Source organism: Hipposideros armiger, unplaced genomic scaffold (genome assembly GCF_001890085.2).
Source record: "Hipposideros armiger isolate ML-2016 unplaced genomic scaffold, ASM189008v1 scaffold_809, whole genome shotgun sequence".
Taxonomy (NCBI): Eukaryota; Metazoa; Chordata; class Mammalia; order Chiroptera; family Hipposideridae; genus Hipposideros; species Hipposideros armiger.
In genome coordinates this window covers 63,804-85,498 of record NW_017732159.1, presented here as the reverse complement: position 1 = coordinate 85,498, position 21,695 = coordinate 63,804, and the positions used below count along the sequence as shown (strand labels likewise).

Here is a 21,695-nt window from a genome sequence, read left to right as displayed (position 1 = left end):
CTCATTTCAAAGCCTTACGTGCACTTTTTATCTTATCTATTAAACTTGTAATTGAAACACAAGACTATGTACAAAATGGGGTAACCTTGGAGAAGTTTCATTCAAGAGCATATGCATCTTTTCCTTCCTGATTCTCCAGAGGGCATAAGAAAAAGAAAACCCTGAACCTGAACTCTGGTTAAAAGAACCTCCAATAACCTAATCTACTTTGGTGTCTATTACACCATGGAATGTAGGTATCTTGTAAAATCACTCTGGAAAGAGGTAGTATCTCTGATAGTTTTTTTTTTCCCCCCAATTTCATCCAAATTGTTCATCTTAGCACTCAAAACTGCTTTACCTCATAACGTAAAATTTGAAATGGAAGAAAAACTTACCAGCTAATGCTAGAGTCTTAATATAGAGATGTGGTGGTTACAATTACTACCGATGTACTAGGGGTGCAAAGGTCTTTCCATTTCATCAGTTCACCCAGACTGTACTCAGGGGTATAACATATTTGTGTGCATGGATAATAGCTAATAGTATTGAATACTTGTGCTAAGCTATTCTAAATGTGAATATACATTTTTAATGCATACCTAGCTGTAGATGAGCACGTCTCTTCACAAATCTAGAGGATATATATCCCCTCACTTTGTAGATGAGCAAACTGGAACACAGGTTAAATGACTTGTCCTGGTCACACACTGCTAAGTGGTAGAAAGGATTCAAATCCAGGCAGTGTGACTGTAGCCCATTACCTGATGGCTACGTTAAGCTGCTCTGAAAACAAGTAAATGTAGGTAGCTCAAGGGGCAGTTAAGATGTAATAGGGTCACAGGTGTATCATGGAAGAGGCACGGCCTTGGCTCGATAATCAAGTTATGGATGTGCCTAAAAGGGGCTGCAGAGATGGTGCTCTCAAGGCCTTCATTTTTTAGGGAGGTGACTGATCTGTAGTTTTTTGGTTTTTTTTTTTAACATTTTTATTAAAAATACAGCTACATACAATATATTAGTTTCAGGGGTACACCATAGTTATTCAACATTGATATACCTAAAGAAGTGATCACCATGATAAGTCCAGCAACCATCTGACACAGTACTACACTATCACAATATTATTTACTATATTCCCCATGCTGTACATTACATCCCCAAGACTTATTTGTTTTATACCTGGACGTTTGGACCTCTTATTCCCCTTCTCCTTTCTCCCCTTTAAATTTATCAATTACAGTTGACATTCAATATTATTTTATATTAATTTCAGGTGTACAGCATAGTGGTTAGACATTTATATAATTTAAGAAGTGATCCCCCTGACTTGTCCAGTACCCACCTGCACTATACATAGTTATTACCGTATCATTGAATATACTCCCTGTGCTTTACATCCCCATGACTTTAACTATCAGTTTGTACCTTTTAATCCCTTTACCTTTTTCACCCTGCCCCTTTCCTCCTCCCATCTATCACCCTAACAAATCTAGTACCAATACGACACCATACATAGTTACTACAATATTATTGACTATCATTCTGCTCTAGCCTACATCCCCATAACCACTTTGTAACAACCAATATGTACTTCTTAACCCCTTCCCATTTTTTCGCCTATGCCCTCAATCCCCCTCTCATCTGGCAAACATCAAACTGTTTTCTGTATATATGAGTTTGTTTCTGTTTTGTTTGTTAATTTCGTTCTTAAATGCCACATATAAGTGAAATCACATTACATGTCTTTCTCTGTCTGATATACTCCACTCGGCACAACACCCCCCAGGTCCATCCATGCCGATGCAGGTGGCAAGAGCCCATGTGCTCCCATGGCTGAGCAGTATTCCATTGTATATATACATATGCACTCCCTCCTCTTTACCCATTCTTCCATCGATAGACACCCAGGCTGCCTCCACATCTTGGCCAGTAATAAACCTATGTCCATCCCCTCGAAGTAGTGTTTTGGGTTTCTTTGGATAAATACCCTGAAGTGGGATTACTGGGTCCTTCATTGTCTTTTGTTATAGCCTTTGTTTTAAGGTCTATTTTGTCTGGTGTAAGTATTGCTACCCTAGCTTTTTTTTTGTAATTTCCATTTTCATGAAATATCTTTTTCCATACCTTTACTTTCTGTTTGTGTGTGTCTTTCAATCTGAAGTGAGTCTCTTGGGGGCAGCATATGTAAGGGTTTTGTTTTCATGTCCATGCACCCCTCCTATGTCTTTTGATTGGAGCAGTTATCAATCAATAGACTTGTATGTCTATTTCCTTTACTATGTTAGGAAAGTTTTCAGTCATATTTCTTCAAGTAGGTTCTCAATTTCTTGCTTTCTCTCTTCTCCTTCTGGTACCTCTGTGATGTGAATGTTGTTATGCTTGACATTGTCCCAGAGGTCTCTTAAACTATCCTCGTTTTTTTTGGATTCTCTTTTCTTTTTTTCTGTTCTGATTGGGTGTTTTCTGCTACCTTGTCTTCCAAATCACTGGTTCAATCCCCTGCTTCATCTAGTCTGCTGGTGATTCCTTCTAGTGCATTCTTCATTTCAGTTATTGTATTCTTCACTTCTGACTGGTTCTTTTTTTTGATTTCCATGTTTTGTTTTGTTTTTATGCTTGCTGTCTCTGTTGAAGTTCTCACTAAATTCCTTGAGCATCCTTATAACTATTGTTTTGAACTCTGTCTCTGGTAGATTGCTTGCCTTCATTTCATTTAGTTCTTTTTCTGTATTTTTCTCCTTTCATTTGGGATGCATTTGTTTCCTTGTTTTGGCTTCCTCTCTGTGTTTCTATGCATTAGGAATATCTGCTATGACTCCAGTCTTACCTGGGTGGCCTTATGTAGTAGGTGTCCTGTGGGGCCCAGTGGCACAGTCTCTCTGTTTGGGGTGCTCCAGGAGTGTCCCTTGTGTGTGCCCTCCTGTTATAGTTGAGCCTTGATTGCTATTGACATGTCAGTGTGTGGGATTGACCTTCAGGCTGACTGTCTGTGGGTTTTGGCCATGTCTACAGCTTATGGGATGCTGTATGGGGTCTTACCACACGGAGTGGGATTTGCCCCAGCGGGCTCTGGTGCCTGTTGAGACCACGCTTTGTATGTGCTGCTTGTGGGGCTAATTGGGTGGTGCTCTGCTGTGGTCTGAAGCCAACCTCCAAGTATGTTGGCTCTGGTGCCCCTTGGGAGGAGCTCTGGCATAGGCTCAGGTCACCCACTGCCTGTGACCAGCCGTGGCTTACCTGGTATAAGCTATAAAGCAATCTGCGGTTATTTGCTGCCTGTGCTAAACCTGGAGGCACGTGGGAGAGGCCTCACTATGAACCAAGGACGTCTGCCACCAGTCCTGGGACTGGGGTAACTGCAAAAAGCGGGGACACCTGAAGACCTGCTACCACCTGCTAGCTCCCTTAAAGTTCAGCGGCAGATAAAGCTTCGAGCAGTATGTAAGTTGGGCAAGGCAGGGGCTCAGGGAGTCCCTAGAGTGGGAAGAGTTGTGGTCACCAGGTTAATGTAAATTCTGGTTTGCTGCCAGTGCTGAGCCTGGAGCAACTTGGCGAAAGTCTCAGAGCACACCGAGACCAGTTGTTGCCCATCTGGGGCCTGCCACTCTCCAATAGTTTTCCAAGAAAGAGTGCAATGTGGGCAGGTCTGGCTGCTCACGAGAAAGTGTCTCCAGCGGTGCACGAGTTGGGTGGGGCAGAGTCCCTGGCGGAGCAGTGGAGCTCACCAGGCCAATCAGATTCACATTTGGCCCGTGGGGGGGCGGGCTCAACAGAGGCAAGATGGTGCCCACCTGCCAGCTTCACAGGTTACCTCACCAGGAAAATGCTGACTGTCCTATAGTCCTCCCCTCGAAGCCACACACCTCAGTCTGCCCTCCCTCTGACTGTGTCTCCAAGGTCCCCCCGCGACACCATCCCTCCGCCGAAGCCCAAGGTGAGTGTCTGCGAGCAAGTGAGTCTGTGCGCGGCCGTTTGAAAGGACGTCTGGGTTTCCTGCAGCCTCCTGTCCCACTGGAATTGTCAGAACGCCCAGTTTTTCACAGCCAGATGTTGGGGGGCTCCTCTTCCTGGCACGAGTACTCCAGGCTGGGGAGCCTGGTGTGGGAGGACTGGGGGTCCCTCACTCCTCAGGGGTGAACCTCCGCGGCCGAGATAATCTCTCCTGATTCTCAACTGCCACACGGAAGTTTGGGCCCGTTCTGCAGCTCCGCCCCTCCCACCAGTCTCGAAGTGGCTTCTTTATATTTTTAGTTATAGGACTATTGTTTGGCTAGACTTCAGATAGTTGTCCAGGTTGATTGTTCTAGAATTTAGCTGCAATTTTAATGTGTTCACAGAAGGAAGCAGCCACGTTTATCTGCTCCGCCATCTTGCTGTTTTCTGTAGTATTAATGAAGGGCTGGGACATGACTGAATTGCAGGTCGTAACTTCAGTATTCTTTATATTTACACTATGTGATGTGCTTGTTTGTGGAAGCACACTCTAAACTCCTTTGGAAAATAGCTAGTATGGTGAGCTCCAATAGCAATGCAGGGGTAAAAAGCTTTCATTATGTCAGAGGTCCCCAGTTATTTTCTATGGAAGAGTCCTCCAAGTAATTCTGAGACCCCCATGCCATGCTATCTGCTTTAATCCAAGAAGCTTGTTTTGGGGTTTGATTTTGGAAATATCAAAGCAGGGAATATAGTTTACTTTTTGACAGCATATACTTTATTAGGAAAAGGAAAAGTAGTGATGGAGGGTAAGGACGGGCTCCCCCATGAGAAAGGTTTTCATTGTGTGACTCTGCCTCCCCACCGCATCTGATGGGGCTAGAGGTTGCTGGCCACACTGGATGTCCAGAGCCCGTTGGGTCGTGCTTTGTGCATGTCACAGCTTAGATGCTTTAAGAAAACAATGAGTTGCTTATAGACTCTGGAATTGCGAGGTTAGTGTCCGGGTCAAATTTATCACAATGGCAAGTCTAAGCCTTGTTTAAAACATTAATGGGCAGCAAAAATTTGGAATGGGAAGTCTAACTACAGAGAGTAATGTCGGTTCCTGACTTGGTAGTATTCAGTTTTCGTCACTATGAGATCCAGCTATACTTTGTTTCCTGATAGTGACCATGACATATATCATACACACACTAGAAAAACATGGCAAGTCCTTACTAAATGTTTGTTGTATGACTGAATAACAGTCTTGCCAGTAGAATTAAAAATGCTCTTCTTTTCATGTTTATTATCAGTGCACCAATACAGAACATTTTGTAATGATTAGTGACAAGTGGACACCAAGTTTTTTCAAACAACAAAGACCAGTATTTTCAGGTAAATATCAATTTTCCCGAAACAAAGTAACCAACACAACACAATTTCAGGAGATGGTGATACCATCTGCATAATTCACCCATATTACAAAAATGGCAATTCTTAAAATCACGTAAACAAAACTTCCCAAGAGTAAACAAACTCCTCAAAAATTTCATGATCATATCGAACTCTGAAAATGTAGGGAGTTATTTTTCAAATTTTCACTTAAAGGCTTTTTTCCTGAATGTTAAAAAAATATAGTGGGGAGTGTATTGAGAGGTGGAGAAAAGAGCTTCCAGTTGGTGGATTCAACATATCTGAAAATACTTCAGTAATGTAGAGGGAAAACTTCAAGAGCAAGAATATATTATAAATAAAAGTCTCTCAGCAAGATGAACACACGAGCAGTTCTTGTATCAAATGCATTCACAGGCGAGGAGTCTTCTGGAAGAATGCGCGTTTACAGAATCTTCTGTAAGATGGAATTGGCTAGTTCCAATGATTCCTCTTTTACTAGAACAATATCATAAGAGTCCATGTACTTTTCTAAAAGCTCATCCACCTAGTGAACAAAAACAATAACAACAAAAACCCCATAAATATTAATATACAGGAAGGGGAAGCAAAGGATTTCAGTATGTACCTCAATGTTATGTTAGATCTGTTGGGCAAAACGTTGTAAATGAAATTCACTTTCATAAGACATTTGAAATGAAGCAATATTTTTAACTATTCAAGATGTTAAGACTCACTGATAGAAATTTTCCCACATGGTGGCTTTGCTCCCCAAATGATTTCTCTGTAGTTACTCAACTGGGCTGGTTGTGACCATGAAATGTCTGGCAATGTCTGGAGTTTTGACTGTCATGACTGGAGAGTGCTATTGGCACCTACCCGGGAGAGGCCAGAGAGACCTTTGAGATTGCACGCGTCCCTTCCGAGCACCGACAGCACGCACCTGTGCATACCAACGCCTTCACTCATCACCAAAGTAAAGGGGTAAAGGGCGATCCAAATGTCTCCAAAATAACTACTTTCTCAGGCCCCTTGGCTAACTTATCCAGTTTCACCCTACTTCTTTCGTAAGAGAAAGTTAGATGGCAGGTTTGTATACTTACTCTGTCATTTAGATATCCAATTTTTAGAATGTACTCCACATTGGCTACTCCATCTGCCATTCTTAAGTCTCCCTGGGAGTCTCCCAGTAGAATTATGTTGCTGTTGTCTTTTAGTTCATTGAAATATTCTGTGTTCTTCAAGGCACCATCATGTTTGTTAAATACATGAATCAGTTCTCCTTTAAATCCTTTAAGCACCCCCTATTAAAAATATAAATCCTTTGAAATAACAGGTTTTGCAAATTCTATTTGTTGCATTGTCACATTCATGATAGGTAAGAAGGGCTCTGAGAAGTAAATGACTTTCTAGAGACTACTTGAAATATTAAATATGAGTTGAAAGTCCAGTTTTCACTTTTCTTTTGGTTCCTAACCAAAGATCCCATTTTATGGATATATCATAATATATTGCCTCGATTAGAGGAACTCATTCATATTACATCTTGTTCTAATTCACTTATTTTTTTTCTACCCATAGATGTTAACTCTTCAGAGTTGTTGCATTAAATACATTAAAATAAGTTTTACTAATTTTAACATTGGTGTATAGCTTGGGGAACAAAAGTTTAAGGGTTATTATTTTTAAAATATGGATATGGATATAACTCTGGGAGACATGAGTCACACAGAAGACCTATCAACTTGGCCTAATCTTAATGAGTATACATGAAATAATAAACACAAATGCATTTACATGGTTAAAATACTTTCAGATTTTAAAAGTAATTATAAAGAATGACGTAATATTCTTACATTGTCATCAAAATCCATGAAGTTGGACACGACTTTGACATTTGGATAATAAACACCAGCTTGACGGATAATCTCCTCTAGTATATCACCGATACCGGCCGAAAATATGAACACAGGGATACTGTGTTTCTGGAGCTCATCAAAGAAATTCTCATATCCTTCCCTGCAAGATGGAGGTACGATATGATTGTTAAGCTTGCAAAACGTATCTCTTTTTCACCTAGATGTTAAAAAAGCTAAATCTTTCTACCTAATCCTATGGCTCACTTATGTTCTCATTTCATAATACTGCCCAAGGCGGATGTTACTGATGTCTGATTCGACTAGGACAGGTTTTTTTTTTTTTTTTTTTTTTTTTTTTTTTTTTTTTTTGAGGGCAGTGTAACTGGCCCTCATATGTGGGATCCGAACCGGGGCCCTCTGGCATCCCAAGCCAGTTCTTAACCATCGTGCCACTCGGCTGGCCCATAGGACAGGTTTTTCAAACAATAATAGTTAACTTTTTACCCTCCTTTTAATCAATTCTAATAGTAAAACTTAGGTGATTTTAGACTCACATTGAATATGGATCACTTAATTAAAGCATACCTTGAAAAGCCCACTTAGGGTGAGCAAGAAGACCTGCTGCCAACCTGCTCATCTGCTCCCCATTGTTAGAAAGCAGAGCTGCAGGACGGAGCTGTATTCTCGTCACATCTGGCACCTCCCCCCTAATATCTAGCAGCTGGAGGCAATGTGTTGATCTTAAAACCTTTTCTTCCCTTTTTACTCTTCCCGGGCTATAGGATAAGCTGCCTAACAAAGGAATGAAATACTAACCGTCCTCACCTCTTTCTAATAATTTAATGCTTTCCTCCTAGAAATAGATCACCTTAAAATGTAGCATCATCAAAAAAAGAAAGAAAAAAAGGAAAAATCAATAATCATATTTGCATAGTGAGTTGAAAATTTTAAAGAGGTGGTACACAGAATTGCAAATAAGCTTTAAAATGTTTATAATTCATTTATTAGTTTCATTAATTGTTAAAACATAGTCACCTTTCCTAAAGGTAGTTTTCAAGGGACTGAGAATTCAGAAAGTAGATTCATGTCAATTTAGAAACAGTATTTAGCTAAATACTTTTCGATTTGATTTATAAACATTCTGTTCACATTTTGTGTCTTTGAAAAGTATTTTGCTAAAACATTTCAAAATGGTCTTGGCTTCATAAATTTGTAAGTTTGTCTTGAAAATTTTAATTTGGAGAAAGGAAATGCCAGTTAGTACACTTCAAGCTCATACGTCTTTTATTCCCTACACCAAGATCCAACATGCCATTCTAAATTCTTTTTAGGTGGCATATTCTGGATATACTTTTATATGGGATATTGTTAGAGATTATTTTAATAAAAATACACACCTGAATGTGTATGTAACAACAGTTCAAGTCTGTAGACAATTAACAACAAAAACACCCAAGAAACTTACTTGAGCATAACATCAGATTCTGCCACGATTTCTCTAAGTCCAGCTTTCGGCAAAGCTTGTTCAACAAGCAAACCATGTGATTTAGTGTACCTGGAGTTTATGACCAAAGGAAAAGAGAATATCCATTAAAGCAAATTAAAACTGTTATCTTTATACAAAGCATTCTTCAGTATAAGAAAATGCAGTATTTCATTCCATCATATTTTGGATTTAAAGTCATCACTAATGAGTGAATACCCCACATATATCAAAATGTGAAACACATGTTCTTTTATTTTATTTATTTATTTTTTTTAAGATTTTTATTGGGGAATTGGGGGAAGGGGAACAGACAAGTTGCTGTCGTTTTGTTCTTCAGTCTAGTTGTGGAGGACGTTGCTTCACTGGCCCAAGTTGGCACCATCATTGCGCTCTTCCCAGGCGAGGCAGATCAGTCGCAGGCTTCTGGATGGCCGCTCACGCTGGCTGCTGGCTACACACGGTAGCCCAAGGCAACCCACTGCCACAGGGGCTGCAGCCTACGCCATCGCCGGCGACTCACGTCAGCCCAGCTCCAGGTTGAGCTGTTGTTCAGCATCTTAGCTGTGGAGGGCAGTGTCACTGGCCCTCCTATGTGGGATCCGAACCAGGGCCCTCTGGCCTCCCAAGCCAGTTCTTAACCATCGCACCACTCGGCCGGCCCTGAAACACATGTTCTTACCGCATTTCCCAGCTCTCCTCAAACTCTGGCTTACTTGAAATGTGTTAATAAGGTAATGAAAGGATACTTCCCTCAGTCTACAAATAAGGACTGAATCCAACCTAGAGAGGCATAATCATTTCGCTAATTGCAATAGGAATTAGAGCAAAGCCATTTTTCACCTGTTTGTAGTCTGAATTTTCATGCAATGCCTAAGTATTGAAGATGCTGCCGAGTGAGCAAGAGAGAAAGTCCTTGCTATGGCAAGTTTTAAATATGTGTGCTTCATATAATCACAGCATCTCAGTATGACAGACCTTTAGAACCACTCCACCTGACACCTAAAAATCCCCCTGTAATATGCCTCTCTGGGTCGGCTCCCATCCTGTTAGCGAGTTCATTCTCTTCAGGGAAGCTTATACCATTGCTAGAAAATTCTGACTGCCACACAGTCCTTTCATGGAGCCGAACTCAGTCTTCCTAGCCTTCCCAGTCTAGCTCCAGTTCCGCTTCTACAGGAATGTAGAGTGAGTCTAACCTCTTCTCAACACTTCATACTTGAAACAATGACTAAGCATGCAAGGTATTCAGTTAGGTGATGGGATAATGAATATAGATAACACCATTCCTGGTCGCTTAAGATTCTAAAACCACAAGCTGTTGCTTCTCAAATCAAAATTCTCTATTCTTTGACATGTTCCTCAAATGGAATGGCTCCAATTCCTGTGATTATCTTAGTGGACTCCTCTGACACACTCTAAGTTGGTCAGCATTTCTCTGAACAACATTCTCCCAGGATTCAACACCACACCTTCAGGGTGGTCTGCTTAGAATGCTGCATTTCGATGAATGCAACCAGCACCACAGGTCCATTTCTCAGTGGCTGTCACCTGCTAGCTCCAACTCAGTTCAGAGTTGACTTAAGTCCTAATAGTTTTTCTTGACACATTCAGCCACATTTTGTCCATATACTCTAAAGAAAAAAATTCTTGTTTTGAGTTTAAGGCTTAAGTGTAGGACTTGAAATTTATTCCTACTGATAAAACCAAGGGTCCTTATGACTTTGATTAAATTTGGTTTTAAATCCTAGCTCTAGAATTCACCTCCCGCTCCTCCCCCCCCCCCTTCCAAAAGACCAGCCTTTCCCTGCATAATCAGCAGCCCCTGAGGCAGCAAAGCACAGTAGCCCAGACCTGCCCAATGGTCACATGGTCCAGACCTCTGGCAGGCTCAAGATAACACCTAAGATAGTTTCAGCTCCTAAACCCTAAGGTGGAAGGACCCTCTGGCTACTTTCCCATAAGACCAGACAGAGAGACCCTAAAACAAGACCTCAGAGCTGTCCTCAAGGCCTGAAGAAGTGATTTATTACCCTTACCTCACCTCCCAGCATGACCCCGAACCCCTAACCCATAGTGTCTTGTGACTTTGCCCTACAGAATCTGTAACCTACATGCCATCGGAGAATCAGGGTTTTTAGAGCATAAGCTCCCCATGTCCGTGTTGGCCAATTCAGTATTAAACTATTTTTTCTTTCTCTGCTGCAAACACCTGCTCACGCATTTCTTTGGGCCAGTGCACGCAGACGGGAAGACTCAAGTTAAAAAACATGGGGGTTGCGGTAACATTGATCTTCATCTTAATAAAACAACAAACCAAATTCTAGGCTGTTAAGAGTGATTAGAGAGTTAGAGTTTATAACTCAGCGGATAATTTATAAATCTATTTACATAGAGTACAGGGGGAAATAAAGCATTAGTTGTAACTGTAATACTGTTGTATTTTTAACCCTCCTATTGCCCAATACATACTTACCATTCCACCATATGAGGGTATTTCTCTTCTATAGTAAGATCAGGATCAATTTCAATAGCATAATATTTTTCCTTTAGTTGCAGTAACTAGAAATAAACAAATACTTTAGTCATGAAGAAGACTGCAGAGTTGTCATTAAGCTACTTAGTTTTATAGAAAGCAAAACAATGCAAACAAGTGTTTTCCATAAACTGTTTAAATGGTAAAGATTAGATCACGAGTGCCTAAAACATACATCAACTACAAAGATCTTTGTTGATCTTAGTTTATATATAACTAAATGTACCTGCAGAAAGCTACATTTCTTTCTTTTTTTAAAAAATATTTTCAGGTCAATAACTCAGTGAAACTGACTATAATCAAGTTATCACTACAAAAAACTTTCATTTTCATGTGAAAGTACTGAATTTGATTCACGTTTGGATCTTTTTAAGAGACACAGACACCTACTCAAGAGAAACAGAGAACTAAGGCAATTTCCTGATCATTTTAAGGGAGCAACATCTACATAAAACCAAAGTACTTTTGTTTTATTTATTTATTTAAGATTTTATTGGGGAATTGGGAGAGGGGAACAGCGCTGGGGAATCGGGCAGACAAGTTGCTGTCCTTTTGTTCTTCAGTCTAGTTGTGGAGGACGTTGCTTCACTGGCCCATGTTGGTATTATCATTGCACTCTTCCCGGGTGAGGTCGGTCGCCGGGCCCTGGACAGCCACTCATGGTGGCTCTTGGCAGCTCACTCCAGCTGCTGGCCGCTCTCACTGGCTGCCGGCCACTCACGGTAGCTTTTTACAGCAGCCCACTGCAGCCCCACTGCAGCCTACGCCGTCGTTGGCGATTCATGACAGCCCAGCTCCAGGTCGAGCTGTTGTTTATCATCTTAGCTGTAGAGGGCGCAGCATCCCTGGGTCCTAACGTGGGATCCGAACCGGGGCCCTGCTGCTCAGAGCTGGCGTCCCAAGCCAACTCTTAACCAACGTGCTACTCGGGAGGCCCCAAAGTACTTTTTCTTTTAATTCTCCAGTTAATGTATGGAAACCAGAAGACTTTGATAAGCATTTAAAACTTTTTAATGTAAGTTTTATTGATAAAAAGTCACTGTTCATTTTTTCTTTAAGATATGTAGAGAAAGCCGGCTGAGTGGCACGTTGGTTAGGGGTTGGCTTGGGATGCCAGCTCTGAGCACAGGGCCCCGGTTCAGATCCCACATGAGGGCCAGTGACGCTGCGACCTCTACAGCTAAGATGGTGAACAACAGCTAGACCCGGAGCTGGGTTGCCGTGAGTCGCCAGCGACAGCGTAGGCTGCAGTGGGGCTGGCCGGCAGTGGGCATACACTTTCATGAGCTGCCGTGAGCCACTGTGAGCAGCCATCCAATGGCCGGCGAGCAACTGCCTCACCTGGGAAGAGCGCAATGATGATACCAACATGGGCCAGTGGGGCGACATCCTCCACAACTAGACTGAAGAACAAAAGGACAGCAACTTGTCTGTTCCCCTTCCCCGATTCCCCAATGCTGTTCTCCTCTCCCAATTCCCCAGTAAAAAATCTAAAAAAAAAAAAAATGTAGAGAGCTATAATCCATAGAACAAACCTAACATTTACTGATGGTTTATTATGTGCCAGGTATGGTATAAGCACTTTGCATCCATTCTTCTTTGTGTGAATGAACCTGAAGAAATTCTCAGGCAAAAAGGATAATGAAGTCTTTCAGTGGGAACTGGATTACTGTTAGTACTTACCCTTTTTCGACATTCGTCTGAAATCAGCCTACAGTTGTCAATGACATCTAGAGAAAAAGCAAACTAGGCATGAAAAGAAATGCTCTGTCTGACTGATGCTGCCACTATTATGCATTACTTATTACTTTCTTTTAAGTTTAAATGCCAAGTCAACCAACCTGGTCATTACAATTGTTGGTCTTAGTGGTGTAATTCACATGGCATTGATAGAGAATTGAATGGTTTTAAAATCCACCATTTGGTGATTGCTTATTTATACCAGTGATCTAGATAATTCAAAGTCTTCAAACACTGAATTGTATACTGACTGGTCCCTTTAACACCTTACTTTTTAATTAAATAGAAGCAAGGAATACGTCTTTGAAATATACTTTTTTCTTAACAAAACAATGTGAAAATCTGGAAAATATAGATTATAAAGAAAACAAAAATTACAATTTTACCATTTAACAATGAATTACTAAAAATTTAGTCTTAAAGTTTTATGCATTATCAATTAGATAAGAGATTAAACCAGTTCTATACTTTTGAACTCCGCTCTTTTTCACTTCACATTGTAGTCTGTTTTTTTCCATATAATTAAAAGCTCCCCATCATTCATGATAGTTGTATATTCTCTGTTATGTGGGCATGGCATTATTTATACCATTTCTACAATGTTAACATTTTTAGGTTTCCAAGCTTTTGCTATTATAAATAAATTTATGTTGAACTTAGTTACCGCTATTTCTGTGAATACAGCTTTCTGCCTACTTTTAGGACTACCTAATTAGAAATTGTGCATAAGAGAATTACTGGACCCAAGGGTATGACTTTAAGAAGTTTTTGTGTAACTTAACTCACACATACATCAACAGTGAATGTGGGCTTATATCACTGCTTCTTTGTTAGGTTGAAGAGTATTATTTAAAATACTCACTGCCAAGTTTGGAAAACAAAACAAGGTAGATTATCCTAGGAACACGTTTTAATTTGATATTTTATTTAATAGTTAATTCTTTAACTTAATTTACACACAAAAACTTAGTGACATTCCTAGAAAACAGAGTATTTGATAAATACTGTTTCTTTAGGTTAATCCAAAATTTAAAATCCATTTAAAATTTTCGTGAATAATGAACAGATCACATTTGGAGAGAAAAATTTCAGAAGTCTTTATTCTTTTTGCAACAAAAACCATACATTTAAATAGCCATTTATATAATATGGGGGAAAACATCCTCAAAATACAATAAGAAAAAAGCAGGTCCACTCACTTTCAAGGTCCAAAAAGAAGAAAAAAATCCAAATCTCACAGATAATAGAATAGGTAGAAAAGGATCTTAAAATAATGATTACTTTCATGAATCTGTTATGAGTGCCACACTTACTATGACATGTTGGGCATCTTCTCCCTTCGTAGGAAAATCTACTCAGTGTCATATCAAAGTCAGTTATTATCTGTAAGAAAAGGGGAAAAGGCATTAGGAGAACACAGGGCTGCAAGGGCAGACATGTGCTGCAGCTTCTTAGTGACCTGGGACTGTGCGGGGTCCCTGGCCCCACTCTTAAGTTCTCTCTACATTGAGTTTTCTAATGCAGTTAACATACAAAGTCCTGAGAATTACCTTAAATACAAGATAGTACCTTACGTGCCCTAGCATTATCACCACATAAAATCTGATTAACCAGTATAGGAATTTGCAATCACAGGTAACATGGTTAATTATCCAAAGAGTGAAAATATTGCACAATTTCAATGCTCTTAGTGTACAAAAATGCAATGAAAGCAATGAAACTATATGAAGCTCTTTAGTTATTGACACTGTTCCATTCTAGATGTAACTTGTCTGTTTAGGTCAATAAACTATACCAATCAATGAATGATACATAGTAATAGTTTGCCAGCTCTTGAAATTTAGGAGATGGGGCTACATATTTTTTCAAAAATGTTTTTTTAAAAAAATGACTTTTTTTACTGAATATCCAGGTTGTTGATTTAATTTACATTTAACACATTCCTTTTTTAAAAAAGTTTTTAAAAATCAGTTATCTCTAAAAGTTACATCTTAATTTGAACTATGAGTCATTTAATTAAAAGATTGAAAAGCAACTTGAAACTATACATATTTTAATATTATTCTTAAAATGGCTTAATATTTATGCATAGTATTAGTTAATTTAGTACTTAATATTAAAGAAAAGCCTAATTTATTTCAAGGCTATTAATTTTGGTTTGTTTCCAACAGGCTATTTTATGTATTTTTGACCAACTCTAGATAATATCTTTTAGATCTGACATTCCGAAAGGCTATGCAAAGCCTGCCTCCCCAAACTTTCCTTGATCAGATTTTAGTAAACCAGGAGATGAATGTGTCTATTTGAACATTAAAAATAGAGGCTTAGTAATAAAAGCTTCTTGATAATTATTCACCTGAAGCTTGACAGCTCCTCCTTTGATAAGACCACAGATAATTTCTTCTACTCTTGTAGGGTTCTTCATGCGAACTGAACTTTTCTGGAATTCTGGCATCTAAAAATAAAAGGAAGTTAACTGACTATTTTTAATTCCTCTTTTCCCAGGTTCTTTTATACCACACAAAAGCTTATGTTATTTAAATATTTTTAAATATTGAGGCATTACCAAAAAACAAGCAAAGCCACTGTATCAAATTACCATTTATACACAAAAAATTTAAAAGCACATCAGTAGTTTCCATCTAGAAGATTAAGACAAAACTGCATTTATAGGGCTGGCTGAGTGGCTCAGTTGGTTAAGAGCTTGCTCAAGAGTGCGAGCTCTGAGCAACACAGTTGCTGGTTCGATTCCTGGCCCGAGCTGAGCTGCCACTGAGCTGCTAACAGGTGGCAGGATGGCTCAGCTAAAACAAAAAACCTCCCCCAAAAACCCCACTACATTTGTAATTAATACATTATCAGAAAGTACCATTTTTCTAATTATAAAAGTCATGCATCTTTACCACAGAAATTACAGGGGAAAAAAAAGGAATTGCCTGAAATTCTATAACCGAAAGATAAACAAGTAACCATTTATTTTCCATTATTTTCATTTCCCTGATTATTAACTTGTAATGCATATGTACATAGTTTATTTTATTCTCATGCTTTTACATCTGGCTTTCTGAAATTATTATGTAGTTATAAGAAAATGTCTTTAACAAAATTCATTAATCAAAATAGAATCCAAGAACTAGATGGAGAATATTTGAACTTTGTGATAAAGAGTTTTCTTATAAGAACCTTTCTGCCTAAGATTTACCTTATATTCATATTTAAGTTTTTAAATATTTCTTAGCAGAAAGGACATATTGCATGACTATTCCCCACGAAGTTTACCTTTGTACAGATCATTAAAATATAGTCAATATATTTAATTTGAAAAGTTGCTTCAAGATCTTTGCTCCCTATTGTACTATATCCCAAAGAGCTTCATTGTTCTTGGCATAAATTTCACAATGGATTTATTTCAAGTTAAGACAACTACTAAAAAGTATTAAACCATCTGGGCTTAGGCTGCTACTAGGCTGGTTCATGCAGTCTTTAGTGTTTCTCAACAATTTGATCTTAAATGGTTTCTTTTCCCTACAAAAGTGCAGATACAATGAAATGAATCAGAGTAAATTCAGCACAAGCACAGTGCTCTTATAGCACAGGTACAAGATGGAGGGGAGGACCGATCATTTCATAGTCAGCTCCACAGTATAAAAAGGCAGTAAGACAATCTCAAAATGGGGTTCTGTACTGGTTTGTATCTGGTAATCTTTATTTTACATGCTATAATTCTGGGTGTGTTATCACCAATATTAACATTTCATGTGGGGGGGGGGTTGTCACTTTGAGGGGTAAAAAGTATAACTATTGCACTGTGTTGTACACTTGAAACTAATTTAAAAAAACAAAAAAACAAAAACGTATCGTGTGTTATGGACACGGTTATGAAAAATTCTCTAGACCTTATATCTTTGGTATAAGAGAATCTGACTAGGTAAGTCTATCAGGTTCCATGCTGTCTCTAGATAATGGACAAAATTAAAAAAATTGGAAAAATGCTTAGATGTTTTCCAAAGACTGGAAGATGAATACAGTAGTGTGTAGGAAAGAAAAATTCTAACATTAAATTTTTCTCCATGAATGAAAGACCTGGACTTCCAATATACTTACTTGGAAAAAGCCATATTTAAGTAGCACAGGATAACATGCAATGCAACTAACCTTTATTCAATTGTCAACAGATTTAATTTATTGTCAATAGATGAGACAAGCCAATATGCATTTGTTCCTACATTCCTTTTTTTCATTCACTGATCCATTCATTTGCTTACCAAGTGTCTAATGTATGTCAGGCAGTCCTGCGAGATGCTATGATGATGAGCAGTGCTTACTTACAGTGTTTTCCTGTTGAGTTTTAGGAGCCATTCATGTTTTGGAATATCACATCTGTATACCCTTACAAATATCTCAGCTAGTAAGTCCATCTGCTAACAACGAAATTCTGCTCTTCCCTCTGCTTAAATGGCAGATGCAGAGAAATCAGCATATACTTGATTCAGTAGCTAACTCATTATTGAAAGCAGCAGAGGATGTATGTCACCAACTATATTTTCACCAAGAAAATTAAACATTTTACTTCAGTGTGTCCACACTGAGGAAAATGTCCTCTAGTTTCAGATAATGGGTAGGAGAACAGCAACAAGACAATTCAAAGTAGGCTAGTTTCTGCGAGGCCAACAACTTCTAGATTGGCTTATTTTAAATAACTGGGATTGAAAGAGAGCCAGTGGCTAGAAGCACTGGTGTCCGTGCTTCTGTACAGCCTAAACCATTCATTTCCACAAATACAGATATATAAATAATGAATACCCAGATACCACTAGAGTAAAATAACAGCGATGATGAAAACAGATGAAAAACAGCCACTTTCTCCAGAGGACACAACAGGGTGGAGAACACAGGTATAAGAATTATAAAAATGATAATTGTATCTGCCTTGGGATATATAGTACAGGACCCCCCACCCCCCAAGAATACATACAACATCACTAAATGCTTTTCAGATATTGGACATTTTACTCAAAATTTTACAATGTGGTCTTAGAAATATAATTTAAAAGTACGTATGAAATGTGTCAAAGATGATCAGAATATGAGAACATTAAGATGCATGCTGCAGCAGTGTGTGCGTCACTATACTTTCTGTCTCATCCTCAAATACTCCCATATTCTTCTTGAACAAAAATACACCTTTTTGGTGGTACATAAAGTCAGGATACTTTAAATCTGAAGGGCATCTTAGTTTGAATTGTCTAAAAGTTTTTCAATTTTATTATAATGTTATGGAAAATAAATAAGGGGCTAAAAATCTCTATCACTGATAAACAAAAGAAAACAAATTCCTTTTATAAGGCCATAATGTACAATGTTGGAGATGGAGCAAAGCTTCCCCCTGAAGAAACAGGGTAGGCTGGTTAACTGGAACCTAACCTGAATCAACGCTAAAGATGACTAAGAAAAACCTAACCTACATTTATTCTGGCTGGTCTTTAACATGTTGTATTTGTACAGATAAAATAGACTGCTATTAGTCTACTTTGAATTCAAAAAGCAGTGATTTCTAAAGAAGGTGACTTCAAAGATATACAGGTTTATGCAAAACTCTCTATAGCAATATTAGAGTATTTGATATTATCTTCCGGCTACATTTATTGAGACAAGATATAAACGAGTAGCTGCATGCTATAGTCACAAAATTGTCCTAGTGATGTTTATCTGTATTTTTCTGAAAATGGCCTACATAAAAATTAGTTTAAATTACTTAAGAATCTCTCTTCAAAGCTCTCGGGATATGGGAGGTCATCGGACAATTAAGTTTGTGAACTTGTTGCAACGATGTTGCTATCTTTTTTTTTTTATGTCAGAGGGATTATTCATTATGAATTTGTACCAACTGGATAAACAGTTAACCAAGTTTACTATTTGGAAGTGCTGAAAAGGCTGCGTGGAAAAGTTAGACAACCTGAACTTTTTTTTTTTTTTTAAAGATTTTTATTGGGGAATTGGGGGGATGGGAACAGTACTGGGGAATTGGGGGAAGGGGAACAGACAAGTTGCTGTCATTTTGTTCTTCAGTCTAGTTGTGGAGGACATGGCTTCACTGGCCCAAGTTGGCACCATCATTGCGCTCTTCCCGGGCGAGGCAGATCAGTCGCCGGCTTCTGGACGGCCGCTCACTGCGGCTGCTGGCCGCTCACGCTGGCTGCTGGCCATACAGTAGCCCACGGCAACCCACTGCAGCAGGGGCTGCAGCCTATGCCCGTCGCCGGAGACTCACGGCAGCCCAGCTCCAGGTTGAGCTGTTGTTCAGCATCTTAGCTGTGGAGGGCAGTGTCAGTGGTCCTCATATGTGGGATCCGAACCGGGGCCCTCTGGCGTCCCAAGCCAGTTCTTAACCATCGCGCCACTCGGCTGGCCCCAACCTGAACTTTTAACAATTCATGGCTCTTGCATCATGACAATGCACCAGCTCACACGACACTGTCTGTGAGGGAGTTTTTAGCCAGTAAACAAAGAACTGTATTGGAACACCATCCCTAGTCACCTGATCTGGCCCCCAATGACTTATTTCTTTACCTGGAGATAAAGGAAATATTGAAAGGAAGACATTTTGATGACATTCAGGACACCAAGGGTAATACAACGACAGCTCTGCTGGCCATTCCAGAAAAAGTGTTCCAAAACTGCTTTGAAGGGTGGACTAGGTGCTGGCATTGGTGCACAGCTTCCCAAGGGGAGTACTTTGAAGGTGACCATAGCGATACTCAGCAATGAGGTATGTAGCACTTTTTCTAGGATGCGTTCGCGAACTTAATTGTCCGACCTTGTATATTTTCTTTGTTTTCCAATGTTAATATTTGGTACAAGCAAAAGACGTAATTACTGCGTTGGTACAAAGGAGTGGGCACTACAATTTTTACTGACTACATAAAAAGTATAGATTTAAAAACACCTATTCAGACTGGTACATTTACTCACATACACCGTTTATTGGAAGACTATGCATTACTAAATTTTAGTGGTAGCCATTTCCCCCTGCCTGTCTACATTAAAGTAGTGTAGGCCGAATTCTTTCATGTAATCACCATATGGTCATTAAGTACGAGGCACTATGTGTTACACAGCTCTATAAGTGATACAAAAGTTTTAGTAAGATATACTTCATAAGAACATAGTCTCAGGACACATATTCTGTAACACGGATTACAATACAGGAACCTAAGTAATTATTATCATGCCAAGATGTCTAGAAAAACTACAAATGAAACAGAAGAAACAGATTATTTCTGTTGGGGCCTGAGAATGAAACAGAAGAAACAGATTATTTCTGTTGGGGCCTGAGAAAGATGAGCCAAGTGAGCTAGGCTTTCAAAGAGAAGTGGGGTGTGGACATGCAGAGAGTGGGGAGAACCAAAGTACAGGGTCTGCTGTGGGAAAAGAGAAATAGCTCTGCTTGTCTGGAACCTACGTGTCCATGGAAAGGCGGGGGGAGAAGGGGAGGGAGGGAGGCATGGAGGAAAGGAGGGGGAAAGACAGGGAGAGAGAGAAGTCTATTATACAAGGAGATTTGGAGCCAGATCATTAAAACTTAAGGATAGGGAGCATTTGAGATCTTGATCCCTGGCATATGTCGTTGGTTTTGGCTCAAATATACTCTTATACAAATTCTCAAAAAGAAAAAAAAAAAATAAGGATAAAATCCCAAAGAGCTTTCAACCTAAAAGATATATCAACATTTTCAGAAAGGCAAACATTTTTAGAAAGGAAAGATGTATCAACATTTTAAAAAACTATATAAATTGTATACATCTCATTGTATAAATACATTGATAGTAAAAAAATATATAAGTATACATATATATAAAAATATATAAGTATATTTATATATATAAATATATAAATATATCATCTTTTGGCTTCTTTTCCTTCAGTAGTCTTTGTGGGTTGACTACACTAGCTACTTGCTTCTAAAAGAGACGCACGTTAGAGGGTTCTGGGACCCAGAGAACAAATCTCATGGTAGGACATTCCTACATCACTCATGTTCATTTTGGTTAAAAACAAATAAATAAATAAATCTACTCAAGCAAGAAAGTAAGCTTAGACTGATTTAATTCTACATGTCAGAGATACATGCTCAATACCAGTGAATAAATACTAATCATGCAATGGATGCAAAGTTCACATCCATGTACCAAGTTGAACCATATGAAACTGCCAATATTGGACTGTATCTGACATATGAAAACAGCAATTTCATATGCTTCATCCTACCAGCAATAACTATGCTGATGACAGCTTACCCTGCACTTTAAGTCAGATTTCCTGGAATCATATACTGGATGAGGAAAGTTAAGCTGAACGAGAGATTTATTAATTGTGACACAAAGGTGTTTGCATGCTAAGTCATGTTCTGGTTTATAGACTCAAACCAGAAAAAGAAAGCTAGAAAGAAAGAGGATGATAAAACACAGAAGAGGAAGAACAACAAAAAGAAAGAGAAAATAAGAAAGAGATTACGGGGTGGTTGTCCTCTTTAAAAAAGAGGGAGAAAGGGCCGGCGGAGTGGCTCAGCTGGTTAAGAGTTCGCTTGGGAGCACCAGCTCTGAGCAGCAGGGCTGCGGTTCGGATCCCACATGAGGGCCAGTGACACTGCCCCCTCTACAGCAAAGATGGTGAACAACAGCTCGACCGGGAGCTGGGCTGCTGTGAGTCGCCAGCGACAGCGTAGGCTGCAGCAGGGCTGCAGTGGGCTGCCGTGAGCTACGTGAGTGGCTGGCAGCCAGCGTGA

At 39.3% G+C, this 21,695-nt stretch overlaps 1 protein-coding gene across 2 annotated transcripts in view; it reads right to left on the bottom strand.

Annotated features, from left to right (window-relative positions):
* Positions 1 to 5,174: 5,174 nt before the first annotated feature.
* NT5C3A (5'-nucleotidase, cytosolic IIIA) overlaps positions 5,175 to 21,695 on the bottom strand; it is a 24,148-nt gene continuing 7,627 nt past the window's right edge. For both annotated transcript variants that reach the window (XM_019628823.1, XM_019628824.1), the window contains exons 2-9: positions 15,267 to 15,365; positions 14,224 to 14,293; positions 12,854 to 12,900; positions 11,111 to 11,196; positions 8,617 to 8,706; positions 7,149 to 7,311; positions 6,396 to 6,596; positions 5,175 to 5,839 (exon numbers count right to left, since the gene is read on the bottom strand). In XM_019628823.1, the coding sequence (XP_019484368.1) occupies positions 5,738 to 5,839; positions 6,396 to 6,596; positions 7,149 to 7,311; positions 8,617 to 8,706; positions 11,111 to 11,196; positions 12,854 to 12,900; positions 14,224 to 14,293; positions 15,267 to 15,365 (858 nt within the window). In that variant the 3' untranslated portion in view covers positions 5,175 to 5,737. The remainder of the gene's footprint in view (positions 5,840 to 6,395; positions 6,597 to 7,148; positions 7,312 to 8,616; positions 8,707 to 11,110; positions 11,197 to 12,853; positions 12,901 to 14,223; positions 14,294 to 15,266; positions 15,366 to 21,695) is intronic.